At 37.6% G+C, this 16,040-nt stretch overlaps 1 protein-coding gene across 21 annotated transcripts in view; it reads left to right on the top strand.

The window, feature by feature from the left end:
* wipi1 (WD repeat domain, phosphoinositide interacting 1) overlaps nt 1-16,040 on the top strand; it is a 111,908-nt gene that overhangs the window by 81,688 nt on the left and 14,180 nt on the right. For 11 of the 21 annotated variants that reach the window (XR_015849776.1, XR_015849676.1, XR_015849787.1 and 8 more), the window contains one exon: nt 13,255-14,229. Coding sequence is in view for 8 of the 21 variants with exons in the window: in XM_088328875.1 (XP_088185001.1) it covers nt 13,255-13,376 (122 nt within the window). In the remaining 13 variants the exon portion in view is untranslated. Of the gene's footprint in view, nt 1-4,547; nt 4,749-4,829; nt 5,619-13,254; nt 14,230-16,040 lie in introns of those variants that run through there. The other 10 variants (XM_088328751.1, XM_088329037.1, XM_088328957.1 and 7 more) reach the window with 4 other exon arrangements.

Genomic DNA, 16,040 nt, shown 5'->3' with positions numbered 1-16,040 from the left:
TCTTAGTAAAGAAGACCATTAACTCATGAGCAGAGTGCGTCGAACTATCTGCGGTAGTCTGTTGCCTTGTAAGCGATGCTACAGTGTCAAAAAGGGCTTTGGGATTGTTCGAGACGCAATCACCTTCGAAAGGTAGGCCGATTTTGCAGAGGCAAGGGCCGCTTTATACTTTAACAAGCTGTCACACCAGGTTTGATGGAAAACCTCAAGGTTGGTTGCGTGCCATTTTCTTTCCAATTTCCTGCATTCTTGTTTAAGGGTTCTAGTTTCATCAGTAAACCATGGCGTGCGTCTTTTAGGACGTGATTTTAGCTTTATGGGCGCTATTGAATCCAGGACACTAGTCAGGGTGGTATTGAACTCATTCATGAGTGAGTCAATCGAGCCATTGTATGAAGGAAAGGACGCAACTGCTCCAGGAAGAAGTTCAAAGAGCTCAGAAACTGTGCCAGTGCTTATATTGCGTCCGCTAAATCCTTCAGCTTTTTTAACACTACATTTAGCTAGCACCTCAAATGTAACTAAATAATGATCCGAGATAACGGTAGTACACGGTAACACCATAATGTTTGAGGTTAAAACTCCTCGAGTCAGAATCAAGTCTAGCGTGTTCCCATCTTTATTAAAACCAAATGCATCAATTAGAGACCTAAACGCAATAGTAAGTGAACTGAGTGGGGAGTTCATATGAATGTTAAAGTCACCCATAATTATAATTTTGTCTGCATAGGTTACTAGTTCAGACAAAAGTTCAGCAAATTCGTCTAAGAAAGTTGTGTATGGCCCAGGTGCGCGATAGATAGTTATTACATAAATTGACAATAGAGAGGAACTCATCACAAGAGCCTCAAACGCCTTGTAATTATTAGAGGTACGAGGATTAAATTTGAGCGATTTTTCAGAAATTAGCGCAACACCACCACCCCTTTTCAACGTGCGTGCTATATGGCTACTCTCGTAGTCTGGGGGAGAAGCATAATTTAGCGGTAAATACTCATCCGGGCGTAACCAAGTTTCACAAAGACCCATACAGTTAAGTTTATAATCACGAATAATGGTATCAACAAGTAAAGCTTTTGGAGCAAGCAATCTAATATTTAACAGACCAAATTTTAGCTTTGCTGAATCATTTGACTTAGCTGAACTCTTTGTAGTCTTTGTCGAGATCTTCAAAAGATGCCGCAGTTGTGGCTTTTCGTGTGCGCTGAGTGTAAAGCTTCGGTTGTCCGGCGAGGAATGAATGGTGAAATTAGTTACATCCTCGCGTCCATCTTGCTGCTTAGACTTCGCACGCTTCACACATCTACCTGCACGGCAACCACGCTTCTGTTTTCTGTCCTTACGGCGCCGTTGTCGTCGTTTATTAAGAGGAATAGCTGTCCACAAGGATGCCGGATCTCTTTGAAGTTCGCTCGGTATATCATAGGCGGTATAAAAAGTGCCCGAAAAGACCAGGGTAAATCATTAAATCATCAACTTAGCCAAATGAAACACTTTTACTGTTATGGTTCACTCTTTGTTTTGCTTTTTGTAAAAATCATAACCGATGTATTATCTTTTCAGTAAGTAAATTTGTTTAAAATAACAGTATTTTACAAAGAAAACAGGTGATTCACGCTTAAAGTGAATGATTTTGCCAGAATGAAAAATACCATCCAAAAATGTTTTTAATGTGGGTGATACTCTAATGGTGTATGGTCATTCTAATTGATTATTGTTAAGCTATTTGACAAACATTTGATTGTATTATATTATAGCATATTGTTTTTGTGTAATATTTTTCTATCGGTCCAAAACTTCAAAAAACAGTTTTATGGAGAGCTTATTCAGAAGACAATTTTTCTTCAATTGCGGACAAAACTAGTGTAAGATTTTAACTTTTATTATACTGAATTCTGACCAAAAACATTTCACGTGTCTGGTTCTGAATTTGGAATTTACCAGCCTCTTAAAAATTTCCCCCCAACTGAGTTCAAAACTCAGTTCGACTTTTATGAGTATAAGTGAAATAAAACAGCGTATATAATTTTGCAGGATAAATGTATCAATTTTCCTCATGTACATATACACAAACTTTAAGTCAGCATTTGTTACATATTTATTAATCATTTGTCAATCGTAACACGCTCATTCTTAAAAAAATTCAGTGTGGATTCAATTGTCCTCCTAAAGGGTCTTGTCCTTTGGGCTAAACTCATCAAAATTCCAAACCCTCACACTGTCTAAACATCAAAAATCTCAAAAATTGCCAAATGGAACTCAATGTCAAAACTTTTTAATTGTCATTTCCTCTCTCTATAATCATCAATCTTTTCTTATTGATTCAATATAAAACAATGCATACTTGTCACTTATGAATTACAGTGCATCCGGAAAGTATTCACAGCGCTTCACTTTTTCCACATTTTGTTATGTTACAGCCTCATTCCAAATTGTATTAATTTAATCTCTTATCTCAAAATTCTACACAAAATACGCCATTATGACAATGTGAAAAAGTATTTTTTTTAACTTTTTTTGAATTCATTAAAAATAGAAAACTAAGAAATCACATTTACATAAGTATTCACAGCCTTTGCTTAATACTTTGTTGATCCACCTTTGGCAGAAAATACAGCCTCAAGTCTTTTTGAATATGATCCCACAAGTTTAGCACACCTATCTTTAGGCAGTTTTGCCCATTCTTCTTTGCAATAAATCTCAAGCTCAATCAGGTTGGATGGGAGACGTTTGTGCATAGCCATTTTCAGATCTCTCCAGAGATGTTCGATCGGATTCAAGTCTGGACTCCGGCTGGGCCACTCCAGGACATTCACGGAGTGGTTCTGAAGCCAATCTTTTGAGATCTTGGCTGTGTGCTTTGGGTCGTTGTCCTGCTGAAAAATGAACCTTCGCCACAGCCTGAGGTCAAGAGCGCTCTGGAGCAGGTTTTCATCCAGGATATCTACAGGGAGTGCAGAATTATTAGGCAAATGAGTATTTTGACCACATCATCCTCTTTATGCATGTTGTCTTACTCCAAGCTGTATAGGCTCGAAAGCCTACTACCAATTAAGCATAACAGGTGATGTGCATCTCTGTAATGAGAAGGGGTGTGGTCTAATGACATCAACACCCTATATCAGGTGTGCATAATTATTAGGCAACTTCCCTTCCTTTGGCAAAATGGGTCAGAAGAGGGACTTGACAGGCTCTGAAAAGTCAAAAATAGTGAGATATCTTGCAGAGGGATGCAGCACTCTTAAAATTGCCAAGCTTCTGAAGCGTGATCATCGAACAATCAAGCGTTACATTCAAAATAGTCAACAGGGTCGCAAGAAGCGTGTAGAAAAACCAAGGCGCAAAATAACTGACGGTGAACTGAGAAAAGTCAAGCGTACAGCTGCCAAGATGCCACTTGCCACCAGTTTTGCCATATTTCAGAGCTGCAACATCACTGGAGTGCCCAAAAGCACAAGGTGTGCAATACTCAGAGACATGGCCAAGGTAAGAAAGGCTGAAAAACGACCACCACTGAACAAGACACACAAGCTGAAACGTCAAAACTGGGCCAAGAAAAATCTCAAGACGGATTTTTCTAAGGTTTTATGGACTGAAATGAGAGTGAGTCTTGATGGGCCAGATGGATGGGCCCGTGGCTGGATCGGTAAAGGGCAGAGAGCTCCAGTCCGCCTCAGACGCCAGCAAGGTGGAGGTGGGGTACTGGTATGGGCTGGTATCATCAAAGATGAGCTTGTGGGGCCTTTTCGGGTTGAGGATGGACTCAAGCTCAACTCCCAGTCCTACTGCCAGTTTCTGGAAGACACCTTCTTCAAGCAGTGGTACAGGAAGAAGTCCGCATCCTTCAAGAAAAACATGATTTTCATGCATGACAACGCTCCATCACACGCATCCAAGTACTCCACAGCGTGGCTGGCAAGAAAGGGTCTAAAAGAAGAAAAACTAATGACATGGCCTCCTTGTTCACCTGATCTGAACCCCATAGAGAACCTGTGGTCCCTCATCAAATGTGAGATTTACAAGGAGGGAAAACAGTACACCTCTCTGAACAGTGTCTTGGAGGCTGTGGTTGCTGCTGCACGCAATGTTGATCGTGAACAGATCAAAGCACTGACAGAATCCATGGATGGCAGGCTTTTGAGTGTCCTTGCAAAGAAAGGTGGCTATATTGGTCACTGATTTGTTTTTGTTTTGTTTTTGAATGTCAGAAATGTATATTTGTGAATGTTGAGCTGTTATATTGGTTTCCCTGATGAAAATAAATAATTGAAATGGGTATACATTTGTTTTTTGTTAAGTTGCCTAATAATTATGCACAGTAATAGTCACCTGCACACACAGATATCCTCCTAAAATAGCTAAAACTAAAAAAGCCCCACTCCAACTTCCAAAATATTCAGCTTTGATATTAATGAGACTTTTGGGTTCATTAAGAACATGGTTGTTGTTCAATAATAAAATGAATCCTCAAAAATACAACTTGCCTAATAATTCTGCACTCCCTGTATATATAATGCTGCATTCATTTTTCCTTCTCTCCTATCTAGTCTGCCAGTTCCTGCTGCTGGAAAACATCCCCACAGCATGATGCTGCCACCACCATGGTTCACTGTAGGGATGGTATTGGCCTGGTGATGAGCGGTGCCTGGTTTCCTCCAAACATGGCGTCTGACATTCACACCCAAGAGTTCAATCTTTGTCTCATCAGACCAGAGAATTTTGTTTCTCATGGTCTGAGAGTCATTCAGGTGCTTTTTGGCAAATTCCAGACGGGCTTCCATGTTTCTTTTACTAAGGAGTGGCTTTCGTCCTGCCACTCTACTATACAGGCCTGATTGGTGGATTGCTGCAGAGATGGTTGTCCTTCTGGAAGGCTCTCCAATCTCCATAGAGGAACGCTGGAGCTCTGACAGCGTGACCATCGGGTTCTTGGTCACTTCCCTGACTAAGGCCCTTCTTCCCCGATGTGCTCATTGGGACCTTCAAATTAGCAGAAATTTTTCTGTATCCTTCCCCAGATTTGTGCCTCATGACAATCCTGTCTCGCAGGTCTACAGACAGTTCTTTTGACTTCATGCTTGGTGTTTGTGCTCTGACATGCACACTCATCTGTGGGACCTTATATAGACAGGTGTGTGCCTTTCCAAATCGTGTCCAATCAACTGAATTTACTGCAGGTGGACTCCAATTAAGCTGTAGAAACATCTCAAGGATGATCAGTGGAAAAAGATGCACCTGAGCGCAATTTTGAGCTTCATGGCAAAGGCTGTGAATACTTATGTAAATGTGATTTCTTAGTTTTCTATTTTTAATAAATTCAAAAAAAGTAAAAAAAAAACTTTTTCACATTGTCATAATGGAGTATTTTGGGTAGAATTTTGAGATAAGAGACTAAATTAATATTAATTTGGAATGAGGCTGTAACATAACAAAATGTGGAAAAAGTGAAGCGCTGTGAATACTTTCCGGATGCACTGAATCTTGTTGACTCACATTTATATTATTTTATTTTCATAATCTTTGTTCCGTGCAAAAGTCTTTGTTCTGTGCAATAGTCTTTGTTCTGTTCAGCCCTTCGTTATCCTTTGTGATTAAGGCTATACAAATAAACATGACCTGGTCTGACTATTAATACTTGTGTGTCCTTTTTCTTTTTTTTTTTTTTTAAAGAAAACACATTTCATTCAGTGACTGAAATAGCTTCAGCTACGTTATTCATATAAGATCCCAGTCGCAGTCTGTGCTTTATTCGTCTTTGCTTTATTATTAGGAGCAAAACTACACGTTCTTGGAGTTTTTACCCTTTCGCTATTCTCATGTTCAACGAGAAATGATTAGTCTTGTTATTTACATATTCTTTCTTTTTAAACTATTCTGTATAATTATCTTGTATTATACACTCAGTATTCTCGTTTGCCCACGTACCTGGGTCCTAGACGCATCATTTTTGCTAGGGACGCATAGTCTCAAATCAAGGTATGTCCCCGGGACACAACTTTTTGCCACAAAATTGTCATTTAACAAAGATTTCCTGCACTCCAAACTTCTCATCGTTGTTTTGGTCTTGCGGTTTGGTCTGGCCATGGGGGGTCGCCATGTGGTGTCCAAATGAGATAAGAACCACATCTTATTGTTATCTTCATCTCTAAAACTTATAAAGCAGTGCAATAGTTTTACTGTAAAATCAAATTTTAAAGTATACCCATGGTAGTATTTTCATGGTAGTTCCATTTTAATATTTCCGTAATACATCTGTAATATTTTCTCATTGTAACAATGAAATAATGTAGTGTTTGTATCGTATTTCTATAGAATTGTTGGAGTAGAATTTTTGTTATCTTAATACTTTGCCATTGCATTCCTTTTTCCTTTGTGGCTAACTGCAAATGAATGGCTGGATAAAACCCGAGAGGTTTAACTCGGACCCAAGTGTGGAAAAACTTCTTTGATTATTTTGCTTACCACAGTGCTCAGCATCTTTGCTCTATAATATCAGTTGTTTATGTATTCTGTGGTATTTATTTCTTCTTCTAAAGCAGAACAATATGTTATGTCCATGTTCATTTGCATTCTATTAGATATTCATCCTTGTAATAATTTTCTTTTATTTTTGTAGCTTTTCTATAAAAGTAATGTTATAAATGGTAAAATGGTCTTTATTTATACAGTGTTTTTCAAGTCAATGAAGACCTCAAAAAACACTATATAATGTGTTGTGTTTCATACCTACCCATTCATTTTAAATCAACTAGATTTAAAATGAAATGATCTGCATTTATATAGCTTTTCGAATCAAAACTTCCCCAAAGCTCTTTATAGTGTGCTTCACAATTTCCAATAGCAGCCGTGCAGCAATGTAAGGCGCTAACCTGCTTATTTGGGGCATTAGGGACTCAGTGTCTTACCCAATTTTCAACAAATATCTTTTTATTTACCGTATTTTCCGCACTATAAGGTGCACCTAAAAGTCTTAATTTTTTTCAAAAGCTGACTATGCGCCTTATAATACAGTGCGTCTTATTTATGGATCAACATTAAATCACAAGGTCTCGCAACTTACGCAACAGCCGCCGACTTGATTTTCCCCCGAACGTGGAGTAGTCCGCGGTGTATGCTGGGATTTATATACCGGCGTTTCATTGGCTAACCAATGTGTCAATCATCATTTGAATCGATTACTATTGGCTAGTTATTTGGAGCCTCGGATAGGCTAGAGGGCCGAAACAAACCCTGCAATTGGCCGAAAAAGATGTGTCAATCATCCGTTAAATTGATCACTATTGGCTGAAGTTATTCAGAGCCTCGGATTGGCTAGAGCGCCAAAACAAATCCTGCAATTGGCCGAAAAAGATGTATCAATCATCCGTTGAATCGATCGCTATTGGCTGAAGTTATTCAGAGCCTCGGATTGGCTAGAGGGCCAAAACAAACCCTGCAATTGGCCGAAAAAGATGTGTCAATCATCCGTTAAATCGATCACTATTGGCTGAAGTTATTCGGAGCCTCGGATTGGCTAGAAGGCCAAAACAAACCCTGCAATTGGCCGAGTTTAGCAATGGCGTAGCAAGCTTGCTAAAGTACACCATAAAGAAACATGTTTTATTAGTCTGTATTTGCAAATAATTTACTCTCCTGGATTTACTTCACTCACGGTTGTAAGAAGACCATGATTGCGTATCATTATTGAACATGAGAACTTAGGTGAGCTATGCGGCTTTATATTTTCCCGGTATCTTGTTTTAGAATGATCTTGATGTTGCTGTGATGAGTTGAGAGAATTAAACTCAATTCCAAGTGTTTATTGTCATATGCACAGTAAAGTTGCGAGCGAAAAAGAAAATAGAAACTAAGAAATGTTTGGCATTTCTTGAATCCCAAGACTTTAACCTTCCGAATGATATTTGAAATGATGCATTTGAATGACATCGTACGGACACCGCATCCGCACGTGTCTACGACACGTATTTGCTTCTTTGCAAGCTTTGGGAATGTTAAGGGGGTAATCAGTTGGACTGAATCATCTGACTGTTTTGTCGACATTCCCGTTGTAGTGCCTTATAATTCGGTGCGCCTTATCTATGGAAGATATAGGACCAAAAACTATTTTTTGGGGGTGCGCCCTATAACCCGGTGCACCCTAAAGTGCAGAAAATACGGTAATTAACTTTTTCCCTTTACATTTCTCTTTCTTTCTTTCTTGTATTCTCTTTGTCTCTTTTTTCCTTAATTTTTACTTTCATTTTCTCCCTCTTTCTACCTTATTTTACCTATTCTTCTCTTTTGTATTAATCCTTAATGTTCACTTTATTTTACCCCTCTCACATTGGCTCTTTACCTCACCAATTTAGTGCAAAAATGACGTATAATCCTCTCACTTGATTTTTCCTTCAAAACAATTAAATCTACTATTTTAGCTTCACCTATTTAATGTGAAAATTACATACCTTGATCTGCAAGTTATCTTACTCATTTGTATTCCAATCGATACATTTTCATTCCATATTTTTTTAAAAGGAAGCGTTTACTAACGATTTTTCAAATTTTTTGGATAAAAATGCCTTTTATCTCAAATTAATCAATTCCAATTCACTCAATCAGATTTTTCCTAGTCCTCCCAGTCCCTAATTTTCCAATTTTGAACTGAAAACAGGAACATTTTATCTTTTTCTGTATAATTTTATCTTTTTCTGTATTATTCTGGCATTATTTTGATTTAATGCATCTAAAATCACTCACTCATATTTTTTCCTAAACTTCTCACTCCTTAATTTATCGATTTTCAATTGAAAAAACAAAAAAATTAGGACCGGAAATTTTTTGGGGAGCCCCATGTTGCCCGCGGCCCTTATGTTGTGCACCTTTCGCGTTGGACACCAATTTCTCAAAAAGTCAGTTTTTTCGACTCCTTACACGGTGTCCTATCAATTCCTCTAAACACCTCACTTTTTTAGACACTTTAAGAGCACTTTGAAACGTTTTTCTGAACACAAATGACAAACATAAGACAATCGAAGTGAAAAGTTTACAGGAAAGACAATTAAGACACACAGGGCCCAGACAAAACGGATATTAATAAAATTTGCTTAATTTAGAATGTGCACCTTTTTTCTTTTTATTGAAGCCATGCGTTTACACAATTGCGAAGTTTTAACTGTCTTCAACAGAAGATTCACCGTTTGCGTATCTAAACTGCGTCAGACTCACACTATTTCGACAGAAGACTTCACCGTTTGCGTATCTTAACTGTTTTAGAAATGTGTATCTTTTGGGCCTTAATTTTCCCGACACAAACACCTGATCCCGTTTTAAACTATTAACATAGTTTAAATATTAAAATACACACTAATTCTTAACTGGTATTTTCTTAGATGAAAGGGTAATATACTTAGCTAATATTTTTACGGCCTCGACAGCCTGGCGCGCGCTGTCTCGCTTCAATATCAGCCCCCCCTATTATATCGGTTTATTTTATTATAAAATGGCTTCTCTTAATATTATTAATATTATCCTAATTATATTTTAATAAATGCATTTAACTGAATACGTACGCCAACTTCAAATGGTTCAAATGGAAGTTGTCTGAGCCGATTTCAACAAAATCTTTCGTTGTTACCCTGATGTTGCTATGGCCGCCATTTTGTTTTCCGCTCCAAGGATGCCATACGTTCGTATGCAATCCAGGACAAAGGCTCAAAGAAAACACCATCCGGGTTACGGCACCAAAAATGTCAGAGTTTATAAAGATATAAACTCGTTGCTGGCGGAATTATTCAGATAAAAGCACTTATCGAGTTTTTACCTCTTCGTGGATGAAGGGAGCACGGCCCAGTCGCCATCTTGCCAGGTTGCTTGGGCCGTACTGACAACATCCGGTCAGTAGGCGTGGTTTATTGACGTCACACATAAGCAGGAAATGTAGTCACACATGAGTGTCATATTACATTACATTGAAAATTAGACTGAAACGTATTACAAATAATGGAATTAGACTGAATAGAAATAGACTGATCTTTTGAAACGTGACTATGTGTGTGTGTGGTCATTACTTGTATATTAGGAATATAAAAACAGGTTAATTTCATAGCATTGGAGTCTGAGAAATACACAACCAAAAATAGCTAACTTTGCACAGTTCTCAAAGGAAGACAATAAGAAGGAGAAAATAATTGTTTTTAAAGGGATAAAAATAGGGAAAAAATATGTTAAAAAAATGAAAATGGGAAGAAAAAAGAAAGCAAAAAAGCAAAATGGAGAAAAGAAACAGAAAGGAGAAAGAAAGGAAGAAATAAATTAAAAAGGAAAAAAGTAGTTTTTTCTCTTCACAATTTTTTTCCTTTTTTGTTTTCTCTTTTTTATTTTCCTTATTTCTCGAGTTTTACTTTTTGTCTTATTTTATTTCATTTTTCTTTTTTCAATTTTGTTTATTTTTTGACCTTTTTATTTTATTTGTATTTTTCTTTTTTTTACCTTATTCTTTTTTATTTTTTATTTCATTTTTCCTTTTTTCTCTAGCTTTACTTTTTGTCCTATTTCTTATTGCTTCATTTTTTAAAAAAAAAATTTTTAATTTAGATTTCTTTATTTTTTCTTTTCTTTTTATTTCTTTTTTATTTTCTTATTTCTCTTCAAAAGTAATTTGGTGCGTTTTGGTCACATTGAGTCTCTGTAATTTGTCTTCTTCCGTTGTGCTTTTAGCACTCGTTTTTGGTGGCATGACAGAATAAAGCGACATTTAGTGGGAAAATAATACACACCCTTTAACTTTCATATTAAGGCGGAGGCCAAAAACTATCATCCTGGGTGGCGCAATTGGCTGTCGGGCCGTGAGTTTAAAACTTCTGGAGTAAAGGAAAGTAAGCGTGCATGCTTACATGCGAGAATAGAGGAGGAGGGGGACTAAAGTGGTTTATGGGCCAATGTCAGGCGATTGTCCCCGCGGTTGAAGCGGTGGATGCACCTTGTTGTAGCTTTCAGTGAGTTTCTTCCATTGCACAGTGTGTTAAACATGTTATCTAAAGTATGCATGATCTTGGAGTAAAAACAGCTCAACATTTTTTGCGTTAGTCGTGTTGTCAAACCTTACAGCAGTCTGACCGAACACATTTGCGACTTTACATGAACAATATTTTTTTTCTTGAGTTGTAAGTTGCCGAAAAGTCTTACATTCAAGTATTTTGCAAATACGTCAAGTAATTTTTCAGACAAAAATGTACTCCTTCTAAAAAAAAAACCCAGATTATTTACTGCTCAGTATTGTGCAATTAACTAAATATCCATCCATCCGTCCATTAGCTGCGCCGCTTATCCTCAGTAGGGTCGCGGGGGTCCTGGAGCCCATCCCAGCTATCTCCGGGCAGTGGGCAGGGGACACCCTGAACTGGTTGCCAGGCAGTCGCAAGGCACACAGAGACAGACAACTCGCTCGCTCATTCACACCTAGGAACAATTTGGACCGGCCAATTGACCTGACATGCATGTTTTTCGAATGTGGGAGGAAACTTGAATGCCCGGGCGAAACCCACGCAGGCACGGGGAGAACATGCAAACTCTGCACAGGAAGGCTGGTAGCTGGATTTGAACCCATGCCCTCAGATCTGTGCCACGCACGCGCTACCACTGAGCCGCTGTGCCGCTACTAACTAAATAAATCCACAAAATCCTAGTATTATGTAACAAAATATATTTAAAGGTACATTGCACAATTTCACCACTAGATGGAACTGTAATGTGTAATACAGAATAACATGGTGGCTACGACTAGTATGGATTCTGTTATGTAAAGAAATACCCTAAAATATGGACTATAAGCCGCAACTATTTTCACAAGCTTCCAACCCTGCAGCTTATGCAATAATGCGGCAACTATATCCTTTTTTCTCAAGGCCGCCAGGGGTGCCCAAGAAGTACGAGTGAGACATGTATGTGTTGAGGAAGACGCATGTTTAATGTAACTTTTTGATTTGTGCATAAATAAAACTAGCATTAACAGACCCTCAACATAAAGGTGTCAATTGAAAAGGGAGGCCTAACTACCATGTTGGAAATTATTTATGAGTCTGTTTCTTTGTAAACAGAAATAATGTGGTGAAACTAATGGATTACAAGAAGCAACGTCCAACAAATCAGAAATGTTTAAGGCGGATTCCTGTGGCATTGCTGAGGTGTTATTGATGCCCAGGATGCTTCTACGTATGTTCTTGCACATGTCGACTGCACTATCTTTACTGCTCACCTTGCACAATGTCTGACCATTTCTTTTTTCTGCACTATGATGACTATTTTTGCACCAATGCATATCCTGACTATTTTTTGCACTATGATGACTTTTGCACCAAATGCAATATTGCACAAACCTTACGATACCAACGGTATCACGATAACAACTGTATGTAACATCCCACATGCCGACATTTCTTGTGTAAATACGATGTAAATTATAACTATAGCCTTATCCCCCTTGTTTTATAACCTTATCTTCTCTGTTCCTTTATCTTCTGGCTCATGAATGTGTAAAACTGGAGTGTCATGCCCAATTTCGTTGTCTCAATATGTTAACCCATTTTGTAACAATGACAATAAAGGTATATTCTATTCTATTCTATTCTATTCTATATTGTTATATAAAACATCAAAAAATGTCAATTAACCTATATTAAACAAAAAAACACCCGCTAATATTTATGATATTCTGTTCCTAGCACGTCATCAATAGACCATATTTCTTGGGATATATCATACGAAACAAAAAACAAGAAAGAGCAAAAAATCTAATTTTCGGAAGCGGATTTCTTTTTTGGGGTGGATACTGGGTGACTCTCACAGCTGACTGCGGGAAGAAGCACTACAGTACTTTCCAGTACTCGGAAAAAGGTGCACACAATACAAAATCTAACTCACAGCATTGTCCGGATATTTTTCAACATTACGAATTTTTTTTTAGTATCTACCGTTTTTCGGGAGTTGAATGGTCGTCGTAAGTAGGGGAGCGTCTGTGCATAGAAAATAAAGGGTTGACGTCTAAACCTGTCAATAGCAAATTTAAAGTGGATAATTGACGTCTGTAATCATTATTGGCAGTGAATGAGTTAAGCTGGTCATAGTAAAGACATAGTAATAACATGATAGTTGTTATTTTAGAAATGCATATCTAACTGGGTTCCCTTTGCACTAATTAGTAACAAATAGTAGCTCTCGGCTTCAAAAAGGTTGGAGATTCCTGGTTCATTGACTTAATCTCATTCTCTTCTCCTTCAGGTTACTCTGAAGATGGCGGAGCGAAGAACGGCGAAGTCATCCCAGAGTACGAGTTTGCCGATGGGCCTGTATGTCTGGATGATGAGAACGAGTTTCCGCCTGTGAGCATTCAGAAGTGCTAACTAAGTAGTAGGAAATTGACCTTGTAAGACTGATGAAAATTGATTTTCTTTGCTCTCTTTCCCTCTCTTTCTTTCTCTTTAGCTTAAGCTATCTTTTCTTTCTTTCTCTCTCTCTCTCTCTCTCTCTCTCCCCCCCACTCTCCATCTCTCTTTTTTTAAGTCTCCATCTTTCTCTCTTTCATTTTCTTTCTCTCTTTATCTCTACCTCTCTTACTATCTATTTCTCTTTATTTTCTTGCTCTATTTCTTTTTCTCTCTACCTCTCGTTTTCTCTTTTTCTTTTAACTCTTTTCCCTCCTCTCTCTTTTTCTCCTACTTTTTCAGGCTTTGTTCTCTTTCTCTCTTTTTATCTCTTTCCTCTCTCTCCATCTCTCTATCTCTTCTCACTCTTTCTTTCTCTCTTTTTTTGTTAGTCTCTATTTCTCATTCTTTATTCCTCTCTCTCTTCAGTTGTTTTTCTCTCTGTGGTCACTCTCTCTCTCTCTCGCTCTCTCTCTCTCTCTCTCTCTCTCCTCTTTTGTCTGTCACTCTCCCTGTCTCTCTCTTTTGTTGCGTAGCATTGTATTCAGGAGGCAAAAGACAGAACAACCTAGTTCTGCTGTCATTGTTTGATCAAAACCTGACATTTTATTATTTTTAATTTAGACAAATTGACTTCAAGAGCACAGTTTATTGGGATTTATGATTAACATCTAGTTAAATTTAAAAAAATGCAAAAGTTAAATAATTTCATATAAAGTTAATCCATCGCTATCATCATTTCAATTGTATAAACATGTTTTAAATCTCATTCAACGTTTAAAACTAGTTAAATGAATGCTGTAATAAAGACAAAAATAAATTTAAAAAGCTGCTGAAGGGTTTAATTTTTTATAAGATTCTTATCCTACAGGTGCCCCATCAAAGATTATATTAAATACCCCAAACAAAAAAATGTTTTTTACAATGACCTCTTCTCACGCATCCACACAAGTCTTTAAAATGATTCATTGAAATCTAGTCTGATTTTTCTTGTAATTTGTGAAACATGAGCTAAAGCTTCAATGTGTAACATTTGACCACTAGATGGCACTGTTCTGTCTAGTGCGAGGGAAAACCAGTGCACATTGTAGCAGCAGAACGCCAGACAAACATGCGACCTAGGTAGGGATTCTCCTACGTAAAAGAAATAAAATATTCTCAAGCCATGATTTTTTTTTTAAAATAAGATTGCTATGATATTTAATGGATTATTTCCTAATATTTATAACAATATTGTTTTTGCTTAATGGAAGTTTTTGTACCACCGGGAGGCACCAAATATTACACAGTGTCCCTTTAAGAGACAACATCCTAATGTTTTCATCCATATCTAGAGGCAACCATTTTTGAAAATGTTTTCTCTTTTTTTTGTCCTTTATTTTCCAATTTCCTTTTTTCTTTTTTCCTCTTTTAATTTATATTTTTGTCTTTTTGTCTCTTTTTAAATGTATTTTTCTTTTCTTTTACATTTTCTTATATTTTTCTTTTCAAAAGTATAAGGTGCGCTTTGGTCACTTCGAGTCTCCGTATTTTGTCTTTTTCTTTTGTGGTTTTAAGATAATCCTTTATTCGTCCCACAATGAGGAAATGTATTTTGTTACAGCAGTAAGACAGTGAATAATGAGTAACCACTTAGAATATGAACAGAATAAACAAGTATTCAGAAATATAAAAACTAGAAAATAAAAAACTGAATATTTCCAGTGGAAGGTGTGCAAAATAGTTAAAGTGGCCAGTAATGTGCAAATACGCAAAGTCCTGGAGGGTGTGCAGTCTATTGGGAGCACTGCTTATTATATAGTCTGACGGCTGCAGGATGGAAGGACCTGCGGAATCACTCCCTCACACGCTTGGGGTGAAGCAGCCTGTCACTTAAGGAGCTCTCCAGAGCAGATACAGTGTCCTGCTGGGATGGGAGATGTTCCTCGTCATGATGACAGCTTAGCCATCATCCTCCTCTCCCCTCCCGACTCCACTGAGTCGAGGGTACATCCCAGGACAGAGCTTGCCTTCTGATAAGACTGTCCAGTCTTTTCCTGTCATCTGTCGAAATGATCCTCCCCAGCAGACCACTCTGTAGAAGTTGGCTGATGCCAACACAGTGTCATTTAGCACTCATTTTTCAGTGGCATTACAGAATTTAGTGACGTCTAGTTGGGAAAATAATACACACTGTCCTTTTCTGGGTGCCGGAATTGGCCCCTGGGTCGTAAGATTGTGACCCCTGCTGAAATGGGAAGCACTTTCCACAACTACAAATGTAAACAACATAGTATTGACATTTTTACCCGACAACTATACGGGGAGAGATTTGTCTAAAAACAAATACATTTGCGACTTACTCAAGATCTGAAGATTACATGTCTAGATAATTGCACACGCAAGATTAAAAATCGCACATGTAAATCACAGACTTTTTTTGGTTCTGCCAAATACATTATTCACACTACAAGTTTTATTTTAATGGATATGGAGAAATTGTAAAATTGGCTTTGAAAAAAACTTTAAAATGCTTGAATTTGACTATTAAAAAGTACAAACCCTCAATAGTTTGTTACCTGAGCAACTTTGTTGGGTTCATCCCAAGCGCCTCATGATAAAATGAGATTTTTTTTTTTTACTCATGTTTTACAGATATCAATT

Source organism: Urocampus carinirostris, chromosome 1 (genome assembly GCF_059441175.1).
Source record: "Urocampus carinirostris isolate Australia breed hairy pipefish chromosome 1, RoL_Ucar_1.0, whole genome shotgun sequence".
Lineage (NCBI taxonomy): Eukaryota > Metazoa > Chordata > Actinopteri > Syngnathiformes > Syngnathidae > Urocampus > Urocampus carinirostris.
This window is presented reverse-complemented; position numbering and strand designations above follow the sequence as displayed.